Genomic DNA, 27477 nt, shown 5'->3' on the forward strand with positions numbered 1-27477 from the left:
TACACAAAATACAATTAAATATATATATCAATTTTGTATGAAATCATAATGCAAGAATACAACGTATGTGATAAATCAAATACATGTATAACAAAATTATTCATGTATATTCACAATAAATTAAACTGGTATCACTACATATTGTTCATGTACATACAACTGACAATCAAGTTATTAAAGTGACTGTGTTTTTCTTTTTTACATTTATTTTTAAATATTGTATTTTACATATGAATCAGGATATTCTTTAAGTGGTTCATTCTAAGTTGCATTTATTTAGATATCATACACTTCAATGATGTTGTCATATTCTCTGCTTACACACATCATAGTCATTTGTTGATTACAACAAACTGATAAAATGTCCTCTTTTCCACTATCAGCTTTTATAACCTCTCCTTTCAGTTCACCACCAGATGTAAACTGTGAAACATTATTGGAGTAATATCCGGATACCAGCACACTACCAGCTTCCATGAGACAACAGCATTGAGCCCCGCTCATTTGCGAATCATTTAATGATGTAATAACCTGACCATTGTTGTCCAGTACTATCAATCCATTCTTCAAATCAGCAACATAAATCCTTGTAGCATTCTTACTGACAGCTAAACTGTATATGTTAGGACACAGCTCATGTCCTGGATTACCTGCACTGAACTGAATAAGCTTCCTGCCAGACAATGTATACATATAAACTGACGTATAAAAGTCTGAGATATATAAATTACTGTTTGCATAGGCAAGTCCATAACATTTAAAATCTGTATGAATCTTGTCTTTTGTTTTAATTTTTTTTTCTACAGAAATGAAATGCACTTGCATTTGTGATGGCACAGTTACTGCTACTTGTGATCATACACACTTGATGTGGCTCTCCAGGTAGATCACAGTACTCAGTGACAGTATATTTTTTTCTGTGTATCCGTTTAAGCTTGTTGTTGCTTTGATCAGCTAGAATTATTGTACCATCTTCCATACAGCAGGCACTAGTAATATTACAATCATCTTCATCTGACTTTACTTTTACATTAAATGATTTTTCGCTTTTAATCTGTAATGAATTGCCAATAGGTTTCTCTGGTTGTGTGCGTTGGGTTTTCTTTGGTGTGCCTAGGGTTTTCTTTGGTGTGCCTAGGGTTTTCTTTTGTTCTAAACTTGTAAGAATTGTTCTGTCGAAATGAAATTCCAGGTCTTCTACTGTACTTTTTAATTTTGCATCTTCTATATATTTGTATGCAACATTCGCAGCATCCTCTGCCATCTTAACATGAACAAATACTTCAACTTTATTTGTGTTTTGAGATGCTAATTTATCAAAAGCTGATGTAATCCTGGACTTTTTCATTTGTAGCTGTTTGAGACCATCTTCAACTTTGTCTTGAAGACTTTTGAATTTACTTTCTATCTCATCAACAGAACTTTTCTCCAGCTTGTCAAGATGGTCGTTGATTTCCTGTCGGAATTTTCTAAGATCAATAAGTATCTCTGCTTTCCTCTTTAGAAGCCTTTGTTTATCCTGTTTAAATCTATCAGACTGTTTATCAAGGGTCTTTGCTAGTTTTTTAATTTTTGTTTTTACTCCTGTGGATTTGACTTTGTAAGAATTCTTTTTGATAAATTCTTGTATGTAGAATGTGTCCTTGCACAATCTGAAAAATAAGTTTAGACAGTAATGTATATGAGGCCATGAGATGACTGAGAAGATAATACGTTATTCTCTATAGCATATCGGTATTTCAGATAAAATATTTTGTTAAGGCTTTCAAGTACCAATTAAACGTTCCTTATATTAATTGAAAACATAATCTATTTTTATATGTTAATTAAATTGTACCTATGATCATCTGCCATACATGTAGAACAGCCAACATTATCATGGTTCTGACAGTACATATCAATGTGTTTATGACTGTGTCTATCACATCTCTCTGTTGGTGCGTTCAGCAAACCTTTGCTATTTCCTGACTTACTCTTAACTTGAGATCTATCCAACACCTTGTGACCAGCACATAAAGGCACTTTACTGTGAACTTTAATACAAGTAACACAGAAATAATCTTTACAGTCAACACAGTATTTTTCACCGTCAGCGTTTTTGCCTTGATTTTTACACATTGAACAAGATACATCAAATATTTCGTCTGAAAGAGTATCCGTATTAATTTGTCCACCTGCCGCCATTTTGTTAACTGTCCTGTTTAAACCTGATCTTTAAGTTGACTTATTTTGTGTTTCTAAATTGATAAAAGTTTGTTTTCACTGTCATTTTAAACATAATAATTTAAAATAAAACTTTTATCACAATCCTCAACTTTTAAAAAGATCTCTTATATTCCTGTAATAACAACATACTCTTAATCTTTTCAGTTTGTAACAACATTCGCTTTATTTGATCAACGTCAACCCAATTATGGTTGCTATGAATAGACAATGGCGCTGTCATACCTCTGTGCACAAAGTGTAACATTAGCTTATTAACATTATCCGTAATCTATTATACTAAATTGGTACAAAGAATTTATAAACATGTAGTATTTTGAAGAAATAGCCATATAACTCGGTAGAAAATAACAGAAATAGTTTTGAGAAAAATATTTTGTCATGAAATAATGAGGTAATAAATTATTAATTGTATCAATGACTTTCTTGTAAAATAATAAAACTAAGACCAAGCATATGGCATATTTATTAAGCACTTTATTCTTGTTGATTCACATGAGTTGGACGTGTTCAAGGATGAGCTGGTGTGATACTTTTGTACATAGGCACTTGATCGACTACCCTTTTTGACCTTCTACCCGCCGTGTTTTTTTTTTATAAACTTTATTCTATAACACACACATTTACTAATTCAAAAAAAGAGCTACCAAAAAACGTCTTTTTAAAAATAGATAAAAAGAAAATAACTAGTGAAATAAGTCAATAAATAGATGACGTTTACCTGGACGGCTGTGGTGCATGTAACGTGAATTGTAACAGTGTAATCTATAGAATATTACTTGTACGTGCGTTTTCTAGTAAACGACTACAAATAAATGCTGCTGTTAAATTTTGTTTTTATTTTATTTTTTTTTTATATATTTTATTAATCCATTGTTTAAAATTAAATTTATCCCATAATAAACAGTTAGGTAAATGACTGCCCAATCGAACTCAACCAATTTCAATATGCATGAATATAGATTAACAGCGTACAGTACCGACAAAAATATGATAAACAAGATCAACAAGGAAAGATGGCGTTCAATGAATGCAACCCCACACGACCAAGCAACAAGAACCAGTGGCAAGGAGCCCAGGCGGACCCCAAACAAAAACAGGACAGGGCACAAGGCAGAGCACGGACAGGCTAATCACTAAAATGATAAATAATTAATACTCATTTGAAAACACTGGGATAATAATTCCTTATATTTAAAAGAAGGAACCTTAAAAGAAATGACGTATTCGACGAACTGATTTACTAACAAACAATTATTATGACGTATTTATCATTCGATGGACATAAGATGGAAACGTTTATGCCTACGACCTACGTGATAATAGTTCAACCTCGTCATAATAGTTCAACCTCGATCGACTCGAACTACTGATCTCTCGAACAAATTTGCACAGGCCCTCCGAGGTCGAGCGAACAAGTTCGACTGTATATTATATCAAATCTGTAAATTAGTAATTTATATACACAGTGTATATATATATAAACATAAACGAATATTTTCAAATATTAATCTATTTCGATAAACAAAGCAATCAACTGCTCAACAAATATAAACATGTATTTCCTTCATTGACAATAAGATAATAGAAAGTCATCAAATGGTCATATATTACGTACAGCCATTATTTGTGCATTTAACAATTATCATAAAAAATAAACTAAAATAACTTTAACTAACTTAGAACTGTTGATCCGGATAAAAGTTAATTAGATTCTATCAAAAGAGATGGTAAGATAGGAAAAAGTCAATCACCGTCTAAATTTCTGACTAAACCTTTATTAAGATAATTATCCTCAAATAACTACCAAAGTTATGAGATGTAATTATGCATTTTGTTTCACCGGTAAAACTGAATAAATGAATATGATCTACTTTGAATAAGGACATGCTTAGTCCTGCGTAGAATTAGGACTTTTCTTGACCTTATTTGAATAATGACTTATATTTCACTGCTATGAATTAAGGCTTGTTCTGTCCTGTTATGAATAAGGACTTCTATTGACCTGCTATGAATTAAGAATTGTAAAACCCTGTTATGAATCAGGACTTGTCCGACCCTGCTTTGAACAAAGTTATGTCATGCCCTGATATGAATTAGGATGCGTCTTGCTCTGTTATGAATAAGGATACATATTGCATTGCTTTGGGTTAAGCACTATCTTGTCAAGTCCTTCATTGAAAGACTTCCCATTTTCTTTTTTAACAGTTTTACGTTTATCGGAGAATGCGAAAGCGCATTTGACCAATGTAAAAAATAGCTTCAAATCTGCGGTTTACTTCTAAATATTTGGACTATACTTTATCTTGTCCTGCTATGAATAAGGGCTCGTCTTGTCCTGCTTTGGATCAGGACTTGTCTATTATGAGTTTCAGTTGTTTCATTATCATAATTTTTTTAACTGAGCTGCCAGCAGGAAGACCTGCATTGGTCAGATTATATTGACATGTGTTGGCTCGACGGGCTCTATATTTGTAGCACAGTTAAGTCATTAACCATTCCATAGGTAAGTTTGTTTTTCATCAAATACCAAACAGCTTACTATGGTAAGTTTTTCTATTTATAATGTTCAATCTGTTACCTTAGAATTAATTATATTTGCTCACAACTTTACAATTTTTAAAATTTGAAAGCTTCATGTTCATTTTATATCCATCTTTGCTTTGCTATAAAGCAATGTTTTCATCATAAATATCCAAATAAGTCTAATTACAAAATGGTATAGATTGTACAATGAAATTGATAGGAAAAGAAAAAGTAATATAGATATTTATCCATTACCAGGTTCAATATCCTAAATATATTTAGCACCTGATTAACACAGGCTTCGCATATTTATTTTATTTCATGAAGGTAAAAAACAAAGATAATAAATAAGAGAAAAACTCGTTTATTATAAACATGTTATTTATTTCTTTTAAAATATTGCACACAATAATACAATAGAAATTTAAAATGTATTAGTAACATTTACAATTTTAATTTTCTTTTGAAACAAATATTATAAAATATCTACTGACTTTGCATTCAAATCCCCTTGTTTCATCAACTTTTCAAAATACCACTTATTGTCAAAGTAGTTTAAGCTTTCAATTATTGCAAACTTGAAATGAAAAAATTGTACACATGAAATATACATAGACAAAAACATATGAACTTTAATAGACTCCACTGAGTAATTTCCGACATCAGAAAATTTTACAAAATTATCGTTCCATTTGGATGTAGGTATACATCAATAATCTATGTAAAAAAATTAAGATCATTCGCTCTATTTGTTTTTCCAGAACAATTATTCTAAATGTGAAAATAATTACCCAAATTGCAACTTGTTCACTCAAATCTTGCTTAGAACATGCAAAGAAATATTATCTTTTACTTATTTTACTTTTGCAAAAAGGCCCTTTAAAACCTAAATCACAGATTTTCTGATTAATCAAAACTGGGATAAAGAAGTTAACAATATTTTCTAAAATAAAATTTAGGAAAATTTGTTCAACATATGTATTGACAGTTTAGACAAAGATCAAGCAACATGGATGTGCCAGCAGATCTTGGGCAGCACTGGTAACATGGGCACAAGCTGGCTTAAAGTTAGAATCATAGCAATCTTTCATGATCAAAGGACTACGATAAGACTAAACCACAGATTTTCTGATTAATCAAAACTAGGCTAAAGAATTTTACAATATTTTTTTTAATATTTCTATTTTCTACTTCATATAAACGGTGTTGAAGCAATTAACAGTCCTAAAAAGATATTATCAATGTTTTATTTACAATCTCTTTGTACAAGCAATTTTCAAGTCGACAGCAAGCAAAACTGTTAAAAGATAACACTATATTTCTTTTAGGACAAGCATGTTTAAGCAGCATTTAAAGAATTAAAACAAAACAAAAACACACACACAAAAAAAACTGTTTCATAGTGAAAAATTTCATATCTGGACATAAAACTTTCATCTCTCATGCAGAAGATGGCCTCATACCATCAAAACATTTCAAATTTTAAAACAAATAAAAAACAAATCTCCTCTTTCATATTGCAAAACAAACAAAATGAAAACATATATCAAACGTTGAAGTTATGCATATTAATTACATGAAATTTACAACATCTAGTGTTACATCATGGAGGCAGGCAAACATAAAAGGTTTTTCTTGATTCAGCACAAAAACTAGCCATTTCTCCAAAATGTAATGAAAAATAAATCAAAAACTTGATATTCATAAAACGCTAAATAAACAGTAAATGCTCACACACAAAGACCTATACTGACATATATTGTTTTGTAAACAAAATCAAACAAGCATAATCTAACATTGCAAGCAATCAATTCACATACAGTACTGATTTTAAACAAATAAATTTGCATATATTTTCATCAATAAACTCCCATTAACTTGTAAGAATCAATAACAAAATGCCATTCATTTTGGATTACAAAGCTTCATTTAATAACATGGATCCTCTTTTAATGTAGAAACCGTGAGAGAGAGTCAGAATAAAACTAAAAAAAAATCAACTTAACTTTTCAATAAGACCAGGATTGATCTGATGGCACTGGGATATGTGTTATGATCATAGAAATGCACTGAAATACCACTATTAAAATGATATCAAAATACAAAACTAATGAGGTGGGCAGGTGAACAAGTATCAAATTTAGTGAAATTTCACTGAAGTGTAAGTTTTAATTATGTACTTTTTATTAATTCAATACACTTGATAATGCAGCTTTAACGTTTTACTACCGGGTATTTGTGAAATTGCATGTCAATAAAAGGATTATACAATTTTGTTGAAATTGGAATCTCTTTGGCATTTTAAAATTTGTTAATGACATTGATGCAAAGAGTTTAGAGATTTCACTTTTAGCCTTGTGTATCTAAAATTTTTGGGTTGACGGCATTTTTGTGCAGCAAAGCCGAACATGCCGGCGATATGCACAACTAGGGATGAAACTGATCACTCCTGTTAAGTTCCATTGAAACCCCACCAGAACTTTGATCTGTGAAAGCCGGACATTTTTTTTTTCTTTTTAAAGCTCTGGCTGCCATTTTGTTCAGCCAAGCGGAACGTGTCTGCGATATGGACAACTTGGGATGGTAGTCATCACTCCTGTGAAATTTCATTGAAATCCAGCCAGCTGTTTGACCTATGAAAGCCAGTGTGCGCGCGTGTTTGTGCAGTCTATGCTTAAGGAGGATTCATTCGCCCGTAAGGCTAGAAAATGCAGCTTTTGCTGTCGAGTACTGTCCCCGGACATGTCACCTTAAAGAGCTAATTTTGAAGCGCAAATTGGTGATAATTTACCTTCAAAGCAATTTCCATGGAGTATCAACCATATATATGATTTTGAGCCAAACGTAGGTCACTGTACGGCGGTCAATGAAAACCTAAATGTACGGCAACCTGGGACAATATGAAAGGGTGACCCTTTCAAGAGCTGTTGGTGCCAGCAAAAGGCCTGTGTTTCAAGCCGTCTACCCGTGCTAGGGGCTCACACATCCTAGCACACCATCCTCGTTGACTCAAAGCCTACTTTGTAAAGTCACGCCCCTTGGTATTAGTCAGGACATCGGCAGTTGGTCCGCCGAACTTTTGCACCATACCATGTCATCAAATCTTCTGCCGATGCCATGTGCCTTCTCAGCGACGAGCACGATCCGACCTATTCATAGGTCTGGCGGACATGTTGTGCAGCGAAGAAGCGGAATACGCCTGCGATATGCACAACATGCGATATGCACAACTAGGGGTGGTACTGATCACTCCTGTGAAGTTTCAATGAAATCCCCAAGGGGTTATAGAGGAGTGCGGGCAAAATTTTCGGACGGTCGGATGGACAGACAATGTGATTACTATTATATTGCCGCCCTTCGTATGCATAAACAATAATATGACTGTTATTGAATCAATACTTTGAAGGTCCATCATGCCCAAGAATTGCATTCATTTTTATTACTCCAAAGATCTTTACTTTGTTTTTCTGTACCCAGTTTAAACTTTAAAAAAATATTTACTGGCCTATGACTGAACATGTACATACAAGTTACAAACCTGTAATTAAGGGACTGTGTTTTTCTTTTTATATTTTATTTTTAAATATTGTATTTAACATATGAATAAGGATATTCTTTAAGTGGCTTATTCAACGTTGGATTTATTTAGATGTCATACACTTTGAGCTTTTTGTTAACTTTGCTTGTACACATCTTTGTCATTTCTTGATTACAACATACTGATATAATGCCCCCTTTTCCACTGTCAGCTGTTATAACCTCTCCCAAGAGGTCACCGTCAGGTGTAAACTGTAAAACATTACTGGAGCCAGATACCAGCACACAACCTGCCTCCGTGAGATAACAGCATTGAGTCCCGAATATTTGCCAACTATTAAATGATGTAATAACCTGGCCATTGTTGTCCAGTACTATCAGTCCATTAGTATGGTCAGCAACATAAATCCTTGTAGCATCCTTACTGACAGCTAGACTGTTTATGTAAGGGAGCGTAGCATCGGGCTCACATCCTAATTGATAACTGAACTGATTAAGCTTCCTACCAGACAATGTATACATATATACTGATGTATAAGAGTCTGAAATATATAAATTACTGTTTGCATAGGCAATACCATAACATTTAACTTTTGTATTAATCTGGTTTGTTGCTTTTATTTTTCCTTCTAAAGAAAAGAAATGTACTTGCAAATGTGATGGCACAGTTACTGCTACTTGTGTGTCATTGATCATACATACTTGCCATAGAATTCCTTGTAGATCACAGGAGTCAATGACGGTATATTTTTCCGCATGTAACCGTTTAAGCTTCCGGTTGTCTCTATCAACTAGAATTATTGTACCATCTTGTAAACAGCAGGCACTAGTGATGTTACATTTCAATCCATCAGACTTTATTTTTACATTATAAGATTTTTTTCTTTTAATTTGTATTAAATTACCAGTAGGTTTCTCTGAATGGGTGCCTAACGTTTTCTTTTGCTCTAGCTTTGTAAGAATTGTTCTGTCAAAGTGAAATTTTACGTCCTCTACAGTGTTTTTTAATTTTGCATCTTCTATATATCTGTTGGCATCATTCGCAGCATCCTCAGCAATCTTAGCATGAACAAATACGTCAACTTTATTTGTGTTTTGAGATGCTAATTTATCATTAGCTGATTTTTTTTATTTGTAGCTGGTTTAGACAATCTTCAACTTTGTCTTCAAGACATTTGAATTGACTTTCTATCTCATCAACAGAATTTTTCTCCAGCTTGTCCAAATGGTCATTGATTTCTTGTCGGAATTTTCTAATATCAGCCAGTATCTCTGCTTTCTTCTTCAGCAGTCTTTGTTTATCCTGTTTAAATCTATCAGACTGGTTTTCAAGAGTCTTTGCTAGTTTTTTGAGTTTTGTTTTTACTCCTGTGGATTTGACTTTGTAAGTATTGTTTTGGATAAATTCTGGTATGTAGAATGTATCCTTGCATAATCTGAAAAATAAGTTTAGACAGTTATAATGTATATGAGGCTATGAGATGACTGAAAAGATAATATGTAATTCTCTATAGCAAATCGGTATTTCAGAAACAAAAAATTATGTAAAGCCTTTTAAGTACCAATTTAACATTCTATAATATTAATTTAAACATAATCTATTTTTATATGTTCATTAAAATTTACCTATGATCATATGCCATACATGTAGAACAGCCAACATTATCATGGTTCTGACAGTACATATCAATGTGTTTATGACGGTGTCTGTCACATCTCTCTGTTGGTGCCTTCGGCAGACTTTTGCTGGTTCCAGAATTAACTTGAGATTTATCCAGCACCTTGTGACCAGCACACAGAGGCACTTGACCATGTACTTGAACACAAGTTAAACAGAAATAATCCTTACAGTTTACACAGTATTTTTCACCTTCAGTGTTTTTCCCTTTATTTTTACACATTGAACATGATACATCAAAAAATTCATCTGAAAGAATATCAGTATTGATTTGTCCACCTGTCGCCATTTTGTTAATTGTTCTGTTTAAACCTGTTCTTTAAGTTGACTTATTTTGTGTTTCTGAATTGATAAAAATTGTCCAATATTTTTTCCAGTGTCATTTTAAACATAATTATTTAAAATAAAACTTTTATCACAATCCTCAACATTTAAAAAGATCTCTTATAGTCATGTAATAATAACATACTCTGAATATTTTCAGTTTATAACAACATTCGCCTTTATATGATCAACGTCAACCCAATTATGGTTGTTATGAAAAGACAATGGCGCTGTTATACCCGTGTGCACAAAGTGTAACTTTCTCATATGAAACATGATCCGTAGTCTATTATACTTAATTAGTACAAAGAATTTATAAACATGTAGTATTTTGTCATGAAATAATCAGATAATAAATATTAATTGTATTGTATTGTTTTTTGTATAATAACAAAACACCTAGGTCAAGCAAATGACATATTTATTAAGTTGATTCACACGACTTGGACGATATATATATATTCATTTTGTATGAATTATGAAACCTTGTCAGACTGTACGGTGGTGACAAAGGTTATTACTGGTGACAAAAGTTACTAAGGGATAAGAATAAATTTATATCAATTTATATATGAACATAATATTTTATTTCAATAAACAAAGCATACAAATGGCATGCTTAAAAAAATAATAAACACGCTTTTTCTTCACTCATTATTAAAAACACCATGCATAGGAATGTGCAAATAACGTAAAAGTAGCGCCGAATCTGTGCAACCTTATTGTCAAAACGAATAACATAGTAAGCAAACGAACCAAAATATTTTATTCTAAATCAAATTTTAAGAAATGAATTAGCGCATACGGCTGCCATGACATTATACTTTAATCAGAGTCACAATTGTTTTCAGTAACATGTTTTCTTGTGAGAAAGACAGCCTGATTACCAATTTGAAAGTGACTTTTGTGTTTCGTTAAATAAATATATACATTTAACACCTTTAAAACATTATTTTTCCATTTTCTGTATACCTAAGATATTTGTCAAACTACAAGTTTCGTATAACAATAGAAGGAAGCTGATACAATAAGATTTAGCTACTTTTAATAATATAACCGCCGTTGCTTTATTGCTTCATTCAAGAATTCGGCGTTACCTCATAACAAGAGGGCCATGATGGCCCTGAGGTCGCTCACCTGTATATAGGCCCCCCAACCCCCCAACGTTGCAGAGCCAATTTAACCCAAGAGCTTTTATTTGCACAAACTTGGTAGACACCCATAAGAAGATGTTTCATGCTAAACATTTAAGCTCTAGCTCATTGGGCTTTTTAAAAGAAGATTTTTTTAAAGTTTTTACATATACACATATAGTTAAAAACAATGACACCCCTGGGGCAGGGCCAGTTTTGACCCCAGGGCTTTTATTTGAACAAACTTTGTAGACACTTACTAGAAGATGTTTCATGCTTAATATCTAAACTCTAGCTATTTGGGTTTTTTCAAAGAAGATTTAAAGTTTTTGCTAAACACATATAAAGAAAATCAATGACCCCCGGGCGGGGCCAATTTTGACCCCTGGGCTTGTATTTGAACAAACTTGGTAGACACCTATTAGAACATGTTTGATGCTCAATATCTTAGCCATAGCTCTTTGAGTTCTTTAAAAGAAGATTTTTTTAAGTTTTTACTATATGCATATAGGGAAAATCAATGACCCCCCGGGGCGGGGCCAATTTTCACCCCAGGGCTTTTATTTGAACAAACTTGGTAGACACACACTAGAAGATGTTTCATGCCAAATATTTAAGCTCTAGCTCTTTGAGTTCTTTAAAAGAAGATTTTTAAGTTTTTACTATATGCATATAGGGAAAATCAATGACCCCCGGGGCGGGGCCAATTTTCACCCTAGGGCTTTTATTTGAACAAACTTGGTAGACACCCATTAGAACATGTTTCATGCTAAATATCTTAGTTCTAGCTCTTTGGGTTCTTTAAAAGAAGATTTTTTAAGTTTTTACTATATGCATATAGGGAAAATCAATGACCCCCCGGGGCGGGGCCAATTTTGACCCCAGGGCTTTTATTTGAACAAACTTGGTAGACACTCACTAGAAGATGTTTCATGCCAAATATCTAAGCTCTAGCTCTTTGAGTTCTTTAAAAGAAGATTTTTTAAGTTTTTACTATATGCATATAGGGAAAATCAATGACCCCCGGGCGGGGCCAATTTTCACCCCAGGGCTTTTATTTGAACAAACTTGGTAGACACCCATTAGAACATGTTTCATGCTAAATATCTTAGCTCTAGCTCTTTGGGTTCTTTAAAAGAAGATTTTTTTAAGTTTTTACTATATGCATATAGGGAAAATCAATGACCCCCCGGGCGGGGCCAATTTTGACCCCAGGGCTTTTATTTGAACAAACTTGGTAGACACTCACTAGAAGATGTTTCATGCTAAATATCTAAGCTCTAGCTCTTATGGTTTTTTAAAAGAAGATATTTAAAGTTTTTTCTTTCGGTTGCCATGGCAACCAGAGTTTTGCATGGAATTAAATTCTTTGAACAATTTTTAAAGGTGACCACCAAAGGAACATTCCTGTGAAGTTTGGATGAAATTGGCTTAGTGGTTTATGAGGAGATGTCATTTAAAGTAAAAGTTTACGGACGGACGGACGGACGACGGACGGACGGACGCCGGACGAAAAGCGATCACAAAAGCTCACCCTGTCACTTTGTGACAGGTGAGCTAAAAATGGTCTCAATTACGTTTTATCTGCTAAGTGTAATATGACATGAATAGATTGAAAAATGTCTGAGGTACACCGGATATAAAAATCATAAAGTTATATGTATGTTATTGCATTATTGAAACTAAAAAAACGCTATCAATACGCTAGTCAGGTCGTAATTTTCACAAATGATCATGAAAAAAAAAGTTTTCATTGAAATATTGTTATGCGGTTTAAAGTATAATGTCTCAGCAACCATGTGCGCTACTTTATTTCTTCAAATTTTGCGTACAATAAAATATATTGGTCCGTGGTCGTTTTAGCCAATCTGCGTTACTTTGCACAATTCCTCCGTCATTTGCACATTTCTGTGTTACTGGATATACGCGGTGAAAAAGTTAGATTCTTTCTTATGAGATGATTGGATATAAAAATTTCAATTCACCCTTTACATTTTTTTGACTAAACCTTTATTACGTAAGTTATCCTCAAATGAATACTAAAGTTTATGAGATCTAATTATGTACTTTGTTTTCACCGGTAAAACTACATAAATGAATATGACCTACTTTGAATAAGGACATGCTTAGTTTTGCTTAAAGTTAGGACTTTTCCTGCCCTGCTCTGAATAATGACTTATATTTCACTGCTGTGAATTAAACTTTGTTTCCAGAATTTTGTTCTGTCCTGTTATGAATAGGCTTCTATGCCCCTACTTTGAGTTAGAATTGTAATGCCCTATTATAAATTAGGACTTGTCTTGTCCTACTTTGAAGTAAGAAATGTGATGCCCTGCTTTGAATAAAGAAGCGTCTTGCTCTGTTATGAATTAGGAAACACATTGCAAGTCTTTCAATGAAGCACTATCTTGTCTAGTCCTTCATTGAAAGACTTCCCATTTTCCTTTTTTAACAGTTTTACGTTTATCGGAAAATGCGAAAGCCGGTTTGACCAATGTAAAAAATAGCTTCAAATACGTGGTTTATGTCAAAGTATTTGGACTATACATGTATCTTGTCCTGCTATGAATTAGGGTTTGTCTTTTGATAAGGACTTGTCAATTTGAGTTGTTTCATTAACATCATTTTTTTTAACTGAGTAGCCAGCAGGAAGACCTGCACTGGTCAGCTTGTATTGACATTTGTTAGCAATACAGGCTCTATATTTGTAGCACAGATAAGTCATTAACATTTCCAGCATTTCATAAATATATTTATCAAATACCAAATAGCTAACTATGATAAGGTTTCAGATTTTATAAAGAACAAACTCTTACCCTATCTAGCATAAACTATATTTGCTCACAGCTTTACAAGTCTTAAAATTTGAAATTTTCTTAGTAAAATATATACTAATTTTACTCATCATAAATATTCAAATAAATTTGATAAAAAATGATATAGATTGCACAAAACAAGCTGTAAAGATAAATAACAATGACCAGACTAAATATCCTAAATATATATAGCACCTGATTACAGGCTTGACATATTTATTCTATTTCATGAAGGTACAAACAGATAATAAATAAGGGAAAACTCTTATATATAAACTTGTTATACATTTCATTTTAATATTGCACACAATAACACACATTAGAAATTAAAAAGGTAAGAATTTTGACACATACCTATAAAATATATACTGGCTTAGTGTAAAAAGCCCTTTGTTTCATCATATTTTCAAAATCCCAACTTATTGTCAATGAAGTTAAGTTTTCCGTATTGCCTGAATAATTGTTCTAATTGTAAATGTGACCCAACGTTATTCATTCAAATCAGACTAAGAAAAGAATACACATTCATTCTTCAATTTTGATAAAACCATTTATTATATTTATGGAAATTTTTTCAACATATATTATCATATATACTGACAGTGCAGATAATGATCAGACAATGATCAGACAGCATGGATGTGCCAGCAGATCTTGGGCAGCACTGGTTACATGGGGTGGAATAAATTGCCACAAGCTGGCTTAAAGTTAGAATCATAGCAATATAATAATAATAATCATATTTCATGATCAAAGGACACTGAAAAGACTAAACCACAGATTTTCTGATTAATCAAAACTAGGATAAAGAAGTTTAAAATATTTTCTAAAATATTTACATTTTTTACTTCATATAAACTGTGTTTAAACAATGTACAGACCCAAAAAGATATATGTAATCAATGTTTCATTTACTATCTTTTTGTACATGCAATGTTACAGGTTGACAGCAAGCAAAATTGTGAAAATAATAACACTATATTTCCTTTAGGCCAAGCATGTGTAAAAACATGACAGTGAAAAATTCTATTAAGAGTTAAAATAAGGACACAAACACGTTTCAAAGTGAAAAGGTTCATATCTGGACTTGCACCTTTCATCTCTTATCCAGAAGATGGCCTCATCATTACATTTCAAATTTTAATAAACAAATCTACCTCTTCATATTAAAAAACAAAAATAATGAAAGAATATATATTTTAAGCATTAAAGTTAAGCATATAAGTATCATAACATTTACATCATCTAGTGTTATATATATACCAAGTGTCAGGCTAACATATAAAAGTATTTCTGAATTCAGCACAAATACTTGCCTGTTCTCCAAAAAATCTTAGGAGAAATAAATAAAAGCTTGATACTCATAAAACGCTGAATAAACAGTATATGCTAACACCAAAAGCAATATTGACAGATATTGCCTTTTTAAACAAATAAGCAAACAAGCATAATCTAACATGTCTAAATTTGCAAGCAATCAATTCATATACAGTACCGATTTTAAACAAATAAATTTGCATATCTTTTCAGTCTCCTCTACAGATCAATGAACTCCCATTAATTTTGTAAGAATCAATAACAAAATGCCATTCATTTCGGATTACAAAGCTTCATTAAATACCATGGATCCTCTTTTAATGCAGAAACTGTGCGAGTCAGATTATACTGGAAAAAAATTCAACCCACCTTTTCAATAAGACCAGGATTGATCTGACGGTACTGGGAAATACGTTATGACAATACAACTGCACTTAAAGTATCACCATAAAAAAATGATATCAAAATACAAAACTAATGAGGTGGGCAGATGAACATGTATCAAATTTACACAAATTTCACTGGAGTGTAAGTTTTAATAATGGACTTTTTAATTAATTCAATACACCTGACAATGCAGCTTAAAAGTTTTATTATTTGTAAAATAACATTCAAATTAATGCATATTTTGTTGAAATCTGTATCTCTTAGAAAAACCATTTTAATTCAAAGCATGAATAGTGACATTCTCAAATTTGTTAAGGACATTGATGCCTGGCATTTACAGAAATCTTTGCATTCATTTGCTTTAATGAAAATTAAATGTGCACATGGCATCAGATTTTGTAAAAAATCTTATCAATTTATGTTCATTTCTTCATCAGATTATCTTTTTTTAATTGCATCAAAAACTCATTAGTTTTCAATTAGTGGGTATAACCAGATCATTCTCTTATACCAAGCAAACTACTGCTCCCGTATTTATCTATAATCATTACAACAATTTTAATTAAATATCTATGATGAGAGATAATCAGTATCATCATTTTTTACTTCTCTGTTCTCTACAAACCTATGACTTGTATCTCTCACACAGTACAATTTCAGGTGTAATGTCATTCAAAAAGGATCAATAAGAACTAATTAGATCATACATAATTATTTTCAAATCAAATTATCAGTATATCACAACTATTTTCTTCTTTTCTTAGTGGTCATCTTCTTTTTGCATATTTTCATTTTCAGAATCTTTGCTTATTTCTTTATTATCACTTACTGTTTCATTCATATTGTCACTTTTATCACTTTGTAAACTGTCTGTTCTATCATTAACACTGTTCATATTCTCTGAACATTCAAAAATTGGCAGTTCTTCAACATTTGTGTTTACATTGTATTCATTTGCATCTGTATCTTGAGAAGCATCTATATTAGTTCTTTCTATATAATCCTCTGCAACCTTGTCAGCATCAGGGTTACCACGAGGCTGTTCCTCAAACTTAAGATCATTTTCAGATTCTAATATGTCTTTATTAGAATTAGAGTCCTTTATATCTTCCTCTGGTATCTTTGTATTGTCATCTGTATTCTTTAAGTCTTCATCAGATTTCTTTATATCTTCATTGCATGTCTCAACATCTTCAACAGATTTCTTGATGTCCTCACTTGACTTCTTTATATCTTCATCTGAATTTTTTATTTCTTCATTTGATTTTTTTTTATCATCACTTGGCATTTTTATATCATCACTTGATGTTTTTATATCATCATCTGATGTTTTTATATCTTCATCTTTTATAACACCAGTACCAGTTCTCCTGGCAAGATCATTTCTATATTTTTGTGATGTCATAGCAGCAAGGCGTGATTTCTTCTCGTTTATTAGATTTTTCACATTCACAGGATTTGAAGGTTTCCAGTCTTTTGGCAAGAATGACTGTGACTGCAATATAAACTACATTTATGCCATAGGCCAAAAAGAAAACTTGTTAATTGTTTTATGATCAGATATTTTAATACACAAAATTTTAAAGACAATCCAATAGTTTTTTTTTTCTATATTTAAGAAAAAATCAACTTGGGCTTTCTTTCTGTACCTGGACATGATTTTGCTCTTTTATATAGTCTGTGTGTGGTTTGAGTAACTGGTCAAGTTTTTACTTGCTTATATCGGGGTTGACCACAAACTGCTGTAACTTATATGAAATAAAGAAGGACTTACAACAGTTTTGTGCTCAACACTCAATATATAAAATGGGCATGAAAAAAATTTGTAGTATAAATAAAAAGTTATACACAAATTCAATACTAAGTATTGAAATCTATGTGTAATTACCTTAAAGTTGGCATCACATTTAGGTTTAAATGGTTCCTCAGGTTTACAGAGTTGTCTAGCAGGTCTAATTACTGGTTGTTTCACCTTGGTCAAGTCTTTCTGTATTACAATTGCTGTCTTTATAAACTCTTTAATATCATCAGTCTGTGCCCTCTCTGCGGCAGTCTCACCTCGCTGTACCACAAAAAAGAAATTGCAAAATCATGATACAGTAGAACTTCTATGAGTCAAACTTCCATCAGTTGATTTTTTCGATGTGTCGAAGTAAAACTAAAGTCCCAATTAAAAGTGACATTATGTTCATTTTTTTCATTGTCAAGGTCAAGTTGAGATGCATATATTTTGTATTTCAAATAATTGACTGTTAAACTAGTGAATGGCCATTAGCTGATATTGAAAAATGTTTAGAATAAAAACAATAAAATACAAATCTCCTTAAAATATAAGACAGCCCCACCCCTCCCCATTTCCCATTTTTATAAATTGAACATTACAGGTAATTTCTGATGGATATTATAGAAATTCCCTTGGACCATGCAAGTTATTAATCATTCATGTAAAGTAAATTATAAAATTGAAAGGAATTACGACAAAATGTGACTTTCACCTGTTCACTCACTATATACATTTAGTTTGGCTTAATGTAACTTTAAGAAAAATGTAGATGGCTTATAGAGGTCTGTCTCTTAGCCAAGGGATCTTAGTAACAAGTGTTCATGAAGTAATTACCATATTTCTTGATATGACACGTATTTTCATATGTTATAATTATTTAGTTAGTGGAAGAAGACTGACGATTGGTTCAATTATGATGTTTAAACTTGAAGAAACTTCACAAAACGCGGGTAGAAAACATCTACATAAGCACATACACTAATATCTCCATGGTCTCTGGAGATAATAATCTATCAGATATCTGACTCAATTAGGAATAGGGCAAAATGTACAAAGTCAAGCATCTTTAGAAGTTTCTTTTTTCTTTCGCCGCTGAACAGCAAAATTGTTTTTTTTTCTGTCAACACTAAGCACCAAAAGTTTTGTTAAACACTAGAAATAGCTAGAAGTATGTAGATAAAATACTTATAAAGATTTAAGTTCAAGAAAAAAAAATTAAATTTATTATAAATAATTGGGTTTTATGTCGCACCAACACAGTATAGTTCAATTGGTTACTTTCCACATTTTCTGGTGGAGGAAGACCTCCGGTGCTCCTCTGTATTTTTTACAGGCACAAAAAAGTACACAAGTAGAAACACCGACGTTCTGTAAGCTAGCCTGATGGCTTTCTCAGGAGTAGAATTGGACAATGCTTGCACCGCTGGAACTTACTGTGGTGAGTGGCAAGCATTGACTTTAACTTCTCAGCAACAGACGCCCCTCCTTATGATACTATATGACCTCCAAGGTGGGGGCAATTTTAACCCTAGGTGCATAATTTAAAAACTTTTATAGAGGTCTACTAGGCAATGCTATATGCCAAATATAGAGGCATAGCAGCTTTCTATACAAAGATAACATATGTTTTCCTATACCTTAGTCTCCTTTATTTTTCATCTAATGCTTTTTAGCAATAAGTACAGTTATAGTGAATGTTGCTAACTTTGTGATTTTTTGTTACATGATTTGCTTCTATAAATTTGCTTTTATTTTTTATTTTTGTTATAAAAAGATTTAGATTTACAAACCATGTCTCTGATTGTAGGATCAATTCCAGCATCAAGTAGAATATAGACCAGCTCATCATTCCCTCTGTCTGCCGCCCAGTGTAGGGCGCTCCAAAATGTCTGAAATATATATCTGTATCAAAAAATCCAAATGCAAACAAATCAATAGTTTCACAAGACTTTTGTGGCAGTAAATAGTTTTTTTGTTTTGTTTTTTTGTTATGGGTTTCAACTCATACATATACAATAAAGCTCAAAAATATGGTGACTTTCCAGCTTTACTGGTGGAGGGAGAAATTTCATATGTCCCTATGTGCTTTTAATCAGGCACAAGTGGATACATAAGTAATTAAGTAGTACCACAAATGTTTTGTAAGCCAGCAGAATAGCTTTATCACATGAAAGAAGCCAAAGTCCATTGCAGTACTGAAACTATCAGCAGTGCAGGGAAAGTGATTTGGGTCAAAGATCTTACCCACTTGTCCAGGGACTACCCATTTATAGATGAGAATTACATAGAACAGTTTTTCTATCAGTTAATGATGTTAAAGTTTCAAACCAAGTTTGTAAGCTGAGAATGCTGCATCTACACAAATTTTTTCAGCATGATTCTGATAATAAATATAAATCTCCTTTTTCTGTTTGCCTGCTTTTTATTTTTGTTAAAAGGTTAATTGTAAATCATAGTGTTGCAAAGACTGTTACCTGCACATTGTGTTTTATGTCGAAATAAAAATGTTCTTATTATAAAACATTTGAATGCCAGTGGTGTTTAATACATTGTTTTGCCACAAGTTCAAAGCCACAAGATTTTTGGATTTTTTTTCCATCTCTTAATGATGTAACAGTTTAAAACCTAGCATTTGCCTCAAGGCTTAGTGCTTAATGCATTAGACTAGTTATGTAAGAGTTGCTAGCCATGAGGGTTCAAAACCTGCTAGGGGCAAGCTGTTGTTTTCCAGAGCAAGAATTTTTACATTCATTGCTCAGTGCTGTTTGGTCCCAGTAAAGGATTTGAGAGTTTGTCTATAACCGTAAACCATACTACACAACCAAACTAAAATAAATTCTGTTACTAAGTTTAGAGCCAGGCCAGCATGATCATCTAATCGTTTATTTGTCTAATTGGGTTTTACATCACACTGACACAGTATAGGTCATATGGCGACATTGCAACATTACCCATGGTGGAAACCCTCAGGTGCCCTTCGGTCCATTATTTCAGGTATGAACAGGCACCTGAGTAGAACTATCAACATTCTGTAAGCTAGCTGGATAGCTTCCTTACATACATGTAATATTATCCAAAGCCCCTGTTGGGATTCAAACCGACAGTGTTGAGGGGCAAGTGGTTTGAAGTCAATGACTTAACCACTTGGCCACAGACACCCCTACGCGTGGACATCTGTACAATCAAGATACCCCCAGATCAAAAATTGTCAGTTTCAAATACAAAGCTGGGCAAGTCTATTGTACAAATTTTTAGTACAGGCTCTACAAAGCTTGTACTTACAGTTCCAACAGAATTTAGTTCACATCCGGCCTCAATAAGTGCGCTAGCTACATCAGGATGGTTGTGAAATGAAGCATACATCAAACCAGTCAGGTCAGCCTGGAAAAAAAATAACAGAGTACATCATGTATCATTCAAAGGTAATCTTCAAAAATAAAGACGGTATAACTTGGCTTTGGTAGAAAACGTTTTTTTCCCTTTTTCCAGATTTTACACATAGTTTTCTTGTCTCAGAGCATTTTCTACAGGTAGGTTTAAATTTATCTTTCTTTGAGTTGAATAGGAAAATAATCTTTCTTCTCAATTAAAATTTGTTTCTGTTTTAATTAACAATGTTATGAATAATAACAAAAACGCATTTTAGTTAATCATGGGTTCAATGATGATACATCTACAGGCATAACTAAAGGTGTCTATAGGACACAGATGCCCACACATTTCATTGTTATACATATTTTTCAGTAATGTTGTAACACTGGTTCCTCACAATTTTTGTATCTTATTTATTATATATAACTCACCTCTCCCCAGTCACTACTTTTACTATTTATATCACATCCAGCATCAATCAATATCTGAGCTATCTCGCCAAGCTTCTGGTCATTTTTCTGCTGCGAGCGGGCACACTCGTGTAATGCTGTCCTCTCATCCTGTACAAAGGATTAAATTTTTTGTCCTGACATTATTTGGATTGTATTCTGTTTAGTGAAAAACAATAGTTATGATCCACTGCAACGCTAAAACAGTAATACACCATATGGTTAGTCTGCAACATTTAGAAACCATACAAAAATATTCATTCAAGATATAAAAGAACATCTAAATTGTAGCTGAATGAAGAAATCCCATGTTTGTATATTTTCGTTATGTTTACTAACTTATTAGTCACGAATGTACAGGTGTTTTGCAATGCAACCTGATTTCTGTATTACTCTTCTGTGTCCTGAAAACAATGCCTTACAACTTGCCTGATTATACACAGACTTAAACAATATTTTATCTAAAAATTATTTTCAGACACCTATTAACAGCCTTAATGCAAAATGTTTTCTGCATAGATTATCTGCATGTACTGACCATACATTATTTTCATGCAATACCTTATTTTGTATATGAACATCACAGCCATTTTTCAACAAGACACGAACCACTTCCGGATGACACCAGTATGCTGCATTGTGAAGTGCTGTCCATCCATTCTATATAGTATAAATACAGATTTTATATAAGATCTACATGTCTATAGAAATATATTCAGTAATCAGAATCAGATAAAATGACACGATAACATGACTTTTATCTACAAAATTAATATACACTTCTAAAAATTTACTCATTTCTGACCCATAATGTGCCTTTAACTTATTTCTTTCTGTCCATCTCCAAACTGCCGAAGCTTGCGCCCAAATTAAGAATATTCAAGCTGCGAGTTTTGGGAACGAACTATCTACATTCATAATATAAAACAACACCATCATCATGAATAGGAATATGTCTGGCATATTCTAATAGAAAATTAGAATCTTGTTAATTCAATATAATAATGGTTGACTAAATTTTAATCACCTGTGCTTAAGCATCATCACAAGTCAACGTTATCATCCCTCATATTTCACAGACTAAAGTCAATCTAAGAACACACTATTACTAAAAACACAGTATTATGTATTGTTAAAGGGAAGTAACTTAACCAATAATTATTACTTGCTGAAAAGTTACCTTTTCCTGGGCATTAATTTCTGACCCAGCGTCTAGAAGTGTCTGTACAATATCAGCATGTCCTTTCATTGCTGCATGGTGAAGGGGAAGATTATCACGCTGAAATTTCAAATACAAAATACAAACAATTTTCATGAACAGTACAACATAAATTTTTCTATAATCAACCCTATTAGGATATCCATAATACCCACAATACAAGTTTAAAATTCAACAAAAGCAAGGGTGGCAAAAACAATTGTCTGTACTGCCCAGGTTGTCATCACAACTTGTATGGACAAAAGGAATTTTTCTAAAAAATTTATTATAAATATCGTATGGACAAGTAAAAAAAAATGCTTCAGATAAAATTGACATGTAAGTCAAAATAAAATTTTGCTGTTTTGAGAGACTTACTAATACTATAATATCATATAATTACACACACAAAGCATATAAAAGTGAAACCCATATGAGAATTATTTTGTATCCAAAGAGTTATGATACAAACATAGCAATTCATTGATATCAAATTTCAAATACAAATGTAATTGCTTTGCACAAAAGTAATAAACTTTATTTGTTTATGTAAATTTATTTGTTAATGATTAATAAATAAAGCAATAACTTACATTGTCCCTCACATTTACATTACATTTATGCTCCAGCAACAATTTAACAATATCTGGTTTTCCCTGTGATGCTACATGTATTGGACAGCAATCATTCTGCAATTTAACAAATTAAATTTATAACCATCTGTTTTTAATATACTGTCATAATAATTTTATTAAAATAAATATTTTCAGGGAAAAGACTTTCTAGGAGATGGTCGCAATCTAATAGTGGGAGCATTAAAAGCAAAGAATATGCAATACTAAAACTAAACATTTCCTGATTTTTATAAAACATATTTTTTTCATTCATATCAATGAAGTTGAGTACAGCAAACTTTAAATTAAGCTTCTATATGTTTCTTAAAATTGACATAGATAACTGTGGTATCATTTCAGCTATTCGAAACAGTTTTTCATGAACCAGTGCTGTTTGAGGGAGAATGGTTGAGTGCTTCGAGTAGGCTTCAAACCCATGATGGCAATATTTAATCATTTTCCGCTTACATTTATAAATCAACAGTGTTTTTTTTCACCAAAATATTTGGCGAAATTCGGCCCCATTCCCCCCTCAAAACAGTCTGTTTTTTTAACCTCAAAGCCTAAATTTCCCCTATATGGCAGCCAGAATTTGCCTGCAATGCCTATCATTTTTTTTGGTAACTAACTGATGCAGGGCTCTCAGTAGGGTCAGAATTTCACGAGTCAAAGACTCTTTGGCTAAAATTTTCATGAGTCAAATAATTTTTTTTCTAGTGTCATTTGACTACATGAATCATTATTATGTTACAAAAATAACTGTATTGGAGGTCATTTTTGGAGATTCCAAAGTCTAAATTGACAGAAAAAAATGCCTAATTATAAATGTCTATACCCCCACCACCTAAAAAACAAAACAAAAAACAAATAAAACAAAAACATGAATTGCTGTGAAAGAATAAAATAAGCAGCAGCTTTTCTGATTAAATGTATAAAATATAAAAAAATATCTTTACTGGTATGCTATATCATATTAATTTTAAATAAAAAATGTACCAGGAATATTTATAACATATATAAGAAATGCACAGGTACTCCAAGTAAATGAAAGACGTATTATAAACCTTCAGAAGCAATCAATAATTGACACCTCAAGTATGTAATTCTTATCAGTTGTGTAGAGCTATTTTTAGCGCTGTCAAATTGCAGCCACTGAATTGTCGCGCTTCAGTGCACAGGGTATTTATAAACAATTGCCGTGTGTAAAGCATTTTATACACATCTTATACTGCCTGTTGACATTTTTTATGAGTGTGATTTGAACACATGTAGGATTTGATAGATAATTAGGGGTGGATTTAAGGTAATTATTATTGCATAGCTGAAAATCCCATGTAGAAAATAGACTCTTGAGCAGATTTTATCACGTGTCAAATATGTGCATTTCCCGATTTTCACGAGTCAAAACCCGGATCCCCGTGTCAATCGAGAGCCCTGCTGATGAAAATTATTTTATGCCTGTTAGAGTTACTGTTAAGCAAGGTTGTTTACAAATCGTTCTCTGGTAGGTAAGGGGAGCAACTCCCGGTGTCCCAACAAGTTTAACATGCAATGCATCGATATTTTAGATCCGTATATTAAGAAAAAGAGACGTATTTTAAACTTGTGTTGAATGAGTCGCTTGACTTTTCCACCGCAAAGAAAACAATATAAAAATGCACCGACCCCCTTCCCCCAAAAGTGAAAAAAAAAACACTGATCAAATCTATTTTAATTTAGCCGAGAGCATACTTGGAATTACCTTAGAACTATCATCTTCTATGACTTAGAAAATTAAATATCTATGCCCAATGGCAAACAGTTTTTCATATTTAGACAGGGCTCCAGATAATTTTTTAGGGCAATGAGTATTTACTCATTGATTTTTTTGTGAATGAGTAAAACTTGAAATCTGAAATTTGGCAGGAGTATTTTTACTCCTTAAAATGTATGTAAAAGAGTAAAACATGTAATATAAATCCGTGGTTTATAATCTTGCATTTCCAAACAGCTTTCGTTTTATCTGAACCTGAGGCATGTTTCTGTTGCTCATACGTGGCAGCGCTAATTATTTTATTAATTAATTAACCTTCACAATTACTTTTGGGTCGATTTTTTTCGGCTGAAAATACAAGTCAATCGTTTTAACTTTTGACAGCGACATTGTACCATATGTTTATGAAATTACGTTAATTCCACCACCTTACTATACATACGATAACAACCGATGATAGTCGGAACTACAGGAAGTTACCGTTAGACGCTTTGGGGTAATTGCAGAGCATTCATACGAAGTTAATTCAACCACCATACTATACATACGATAACAACCGATGATGGTCGAAACTACAAGAAGTTACCGGTAGACGCTTGCTAAGCGTTCGACAAACGAAATTAAAAATAAAGATAATAACCGAGTTTACTTTCGGTTACCTTTACGCGAAAGAAATGTTTCTCAATGCGTAACCTGAATTTTGTGTGCGTTTTAATACGCTTAAATTTTGTTTTGAATGCGTAAACGTGTTATTTCCATGCGTAATTTGCGCGTATACGCATCTTATCTGGAGCCCTGTTTAGACCAAGTGAAAATGATACCTACTGTGTATGATACCCAGTTTACATCTATGTCACCCTGTTCTAGGAAATGCCTGGCTCTTTCAACATGTCCAAAGCCACAAGATTCCCAAAATGCCTCTTGTCTCGAAGCTGCAAGACCCATGTTTCAATCTGAAATAAAAAATTCTTTAGGGTAACTAGAAATTATTGTTTTGTACTATAATTCTCTATGAATAATCAAAAATGAAGAGCTATAATTGTAATTAGCAAGCTCAAAAGGACTTGAAACTTTCATCGAAAGTAATACAAAATTATGGGTAATTGATTAATCACAACATTTTGAGTTACGAAATAAGGATATTGGATAAAAGGTGAGGAATTCTGATTGAAAACGGATGCGAAGTCTGGTCTCTTGCGCACTTCTATGGGACCATAATAGGACAGGGAACCAGAATAAACAGAAGCAACTGGTGTATAAAATATTGAAAGGCACTTTTAAAACAGAAAAAGATCAAATAAAACATGAAATGGCCGTATATACTGGTCGAGGACCATCAACCGGACACTTTTTGAACATTTTTCCGTACAGATTTCATAATTTTTAACCTAGAGACCTAAAAATTTGATACAGTTCAGCTAGGTTCTTCTCCTAACTAACAAACTAGTTTGTCTATTTCTGATTGAATTGACACTTATATCTGAGGCTCGAAAAGGGGGGTATAAAAATTACCTAAAATGTCTTCACTACAGTACCATGTGTTCGGACATATATATTCAGATTAAAGCTTGGGTGTTTTAATTTTTTCATTTTTAACATGTTATACAATATTTCAGCAACAAATGCTGAAGTTTTGGATATTCTATTGTTTACTTTGCAAATGATTATAGTTGGAATATGAGGTCAGGCATTGCTTTCTTGACCCCCAAATTTCAACGTCAACATTCTTGAAATAGACATTAAATACGGTAAATTACCATTTACGGAGGTTGAAATAAATTTATTTACTTAATTTTAGAAGAAACATGCATTTATTGTTGATAAAAGTAACTGACAACCACTGAACAAAGAAAATACTAAATTAAGCATTTTTGGAGCCGTCCTGGTTTGGTGGTTGTCCAGTTTTGGTGGTCCCCAACCAGTAGTGTGTGGTTGAGCTGAGTGAATTGTTCGGCCGAAAGTATGCAGTTCAAAGTGTATTGAAAACATAAAATGTGTAGCAGCTGATGGGTTCAAATTAAAGCTATCAAAAAACAACAATCTATCAAATATACGTAACAAATAATTAACTTTAAGCAGATAATTAACCACATACTTAGAGTGAGTGATATATCAATAAGCGTCTGACGACAAAGATCGTAATTTCATGATTTTCTTTTACAATTTGCAGTTTAAGTCTGATCATATAACTTTCCAATAACGTAAATACAATAATTAAAGATATATTTGCGCACTAAAGTGACCAGAGATATTAAAACAGTCTATAAACAAAAATAATAAACAGAGAACTGTGAAATTAAGCCTACCTTGAAAGCTTGAATTCCAAACGTCTGTTCTACTCGGAGTAAAAATTAACGTCAATCTTCA

General features: G+C 32.5%; 3 protein-coding genes across 4 annotated transcripts; all 3 read right to left on the reverse strand.

Moving 5' to 3' along the window:
* Positions 1 to 276: 276 nt before the first annotated feature.
* LOC132726896 (uncharacterized) lies at positions 277 to 2414 on the reverse strand. Its single transcript, XM_060712306.1, has 3 exons — positions 1838 to 2414; positions 844 to 1652; positions 277 to 713 (listed from the first exon to the last, which is right to left on the reverse strand). Exons 1-3 carry the CDS (start codon positions 2182 to 2184, stop codon positions 277 to 279), a joined length of 1593 nt encoding a protein of 530 aa, XP_060568289.1. The 5' UTR covers positions 2185 to 2414.
* A 6986-nt stretch (positions 2415 to 9400) lies between these two features.
* LOC132726897 (transcription intermediary factor 1-alpha-like) lies at positions 9401 to 16172 on the reverse strand. Its single transcript, XM_060712308.1, has 2 exons — positions 9913 to 16172; positions 9401 to 9722 (listed from the first exon to the last, which is right to left on the reverse strand). The coding sequence occupies exons 1-2, from the start codon at positions 10251 to 10253 to the stop codon at positions 9401 to 9403; spliced, it is 663 nt and encodes a 220-aa protein (XP_060568291.1). The 5' UTR covers positions 10254 to 16172.
* Positions 16173 to 16307: 135 nt separating this feature from the next.
* On the reverse strand, positions 16308 to 27474 carry LOC132726892 (ankyrin repeat and sterile alpha motif domain-containing protein 1B-like). 2 transcript variants are annotated; one of them, XM_060712302.1, is made up of 10 exons: positions 27425 to 27474; positions 25936 to 26063; positions 23337 to 23432; positions 22726 to 22824; positions 22107 to 22205; positions 21528 to 21656; positions 21007 to 21105; positions 19515 to 19613; positions 17830 to 18003; positions 16308 to 17436 (listed from the first exon to the last, which is right to left on the reverse strand). In XM_060712302.1, the coding sequence occupies exons 2-10, from the start codon at positions 26053 to 26055 to the stop codon at positions 16702 to 16704; spliced, it is 1650 nt and encodes a 549-aa protein (XP_060568285.1). In that variant the 5' UTR covers positions 26056 to 26063; positions 27425 to 27474; the 3' UTR covers positions 16308 to 16701. The 2 variants fall into 2 exon arrangements, with proteins under 2 accessions (XP_060568285.1, XP_060568286.1); XM_060712303.1 differs by having other exon boundaries at positions 27417 to 27451.
* Positions 27475 to 27477: the final 3 nt, after the last annotated feature.

The sequence above is a fragment of the Ruditapes philippinarum genome, unplaced genomic scaffold (assembly GCF_026571515.1).
Source record: "Ruditapes philippinarum isolate M1 unplaced genomic scaffold, ASM2657151v2 ctg1028_1_1_1_1, whole genome shotgun sequence".
Classification (NCBI taxonomy): Eukaryota; Metazoa; Mollusca; class Bivalvia; order Venerida; family Veneridae; genus Ruditapes; species Ruditapes philippinarum.

Coding starts and splice junctions, on each gene's coding strand:
- LOC132726896 (XM_060712306.1), bottom strand. CDS start 2,184: ATGGCGGCAGGTGGACAAATTAATACGGATACTCTTTCAGACGAAATA. Junction 1,653..1,837: donor TGTATGGCAGATGATCATAG/GTACAATTTAAT, acceptor CTTATTTTTCAG/ATTGTGCAAGGACACATTCT. Junction 714..843: donor GTGTATGATCACAAGTAGCA/GTAACTGTGCCA, acceptor TATATATCTCAG/ACTTTTATACGTCAGTTTAT.
- LOC132726897 (XM_060712308.1), bottom strand. CDS start 10,253: ATGGCGACAGGTGGACAAATCAATACTGATATTCTTTCAGATGAATTT. Junction 9,723..9,912: donor TGTATGGCATATGATCATAG/GTAAATTTTAAT, acceptor CTTATTTTTCAG/ATTATGCAAGGATACATTCT.
- LOC132726892 (XM_060712302.1), bottom strand. CDS start 26,055: ATGGGTCTTGCAGCTTCGAGACAAGAGGCATTTTGGGAATCTTGTGGC. Junction 23,433..25,935: donor TAAACTGGGTATCATACACA/GTAGGTATCATT, acceptor GTTAAATTGCAG/AATGATTGCTGTCCAATACA. Junction 18,004..19,514: donor ATCCTACAATCAGAGACATG/GTTTGTAAATCT, acceptor TTTGTGGTACAG/CGAGGTGAGACTGCCGCAGA.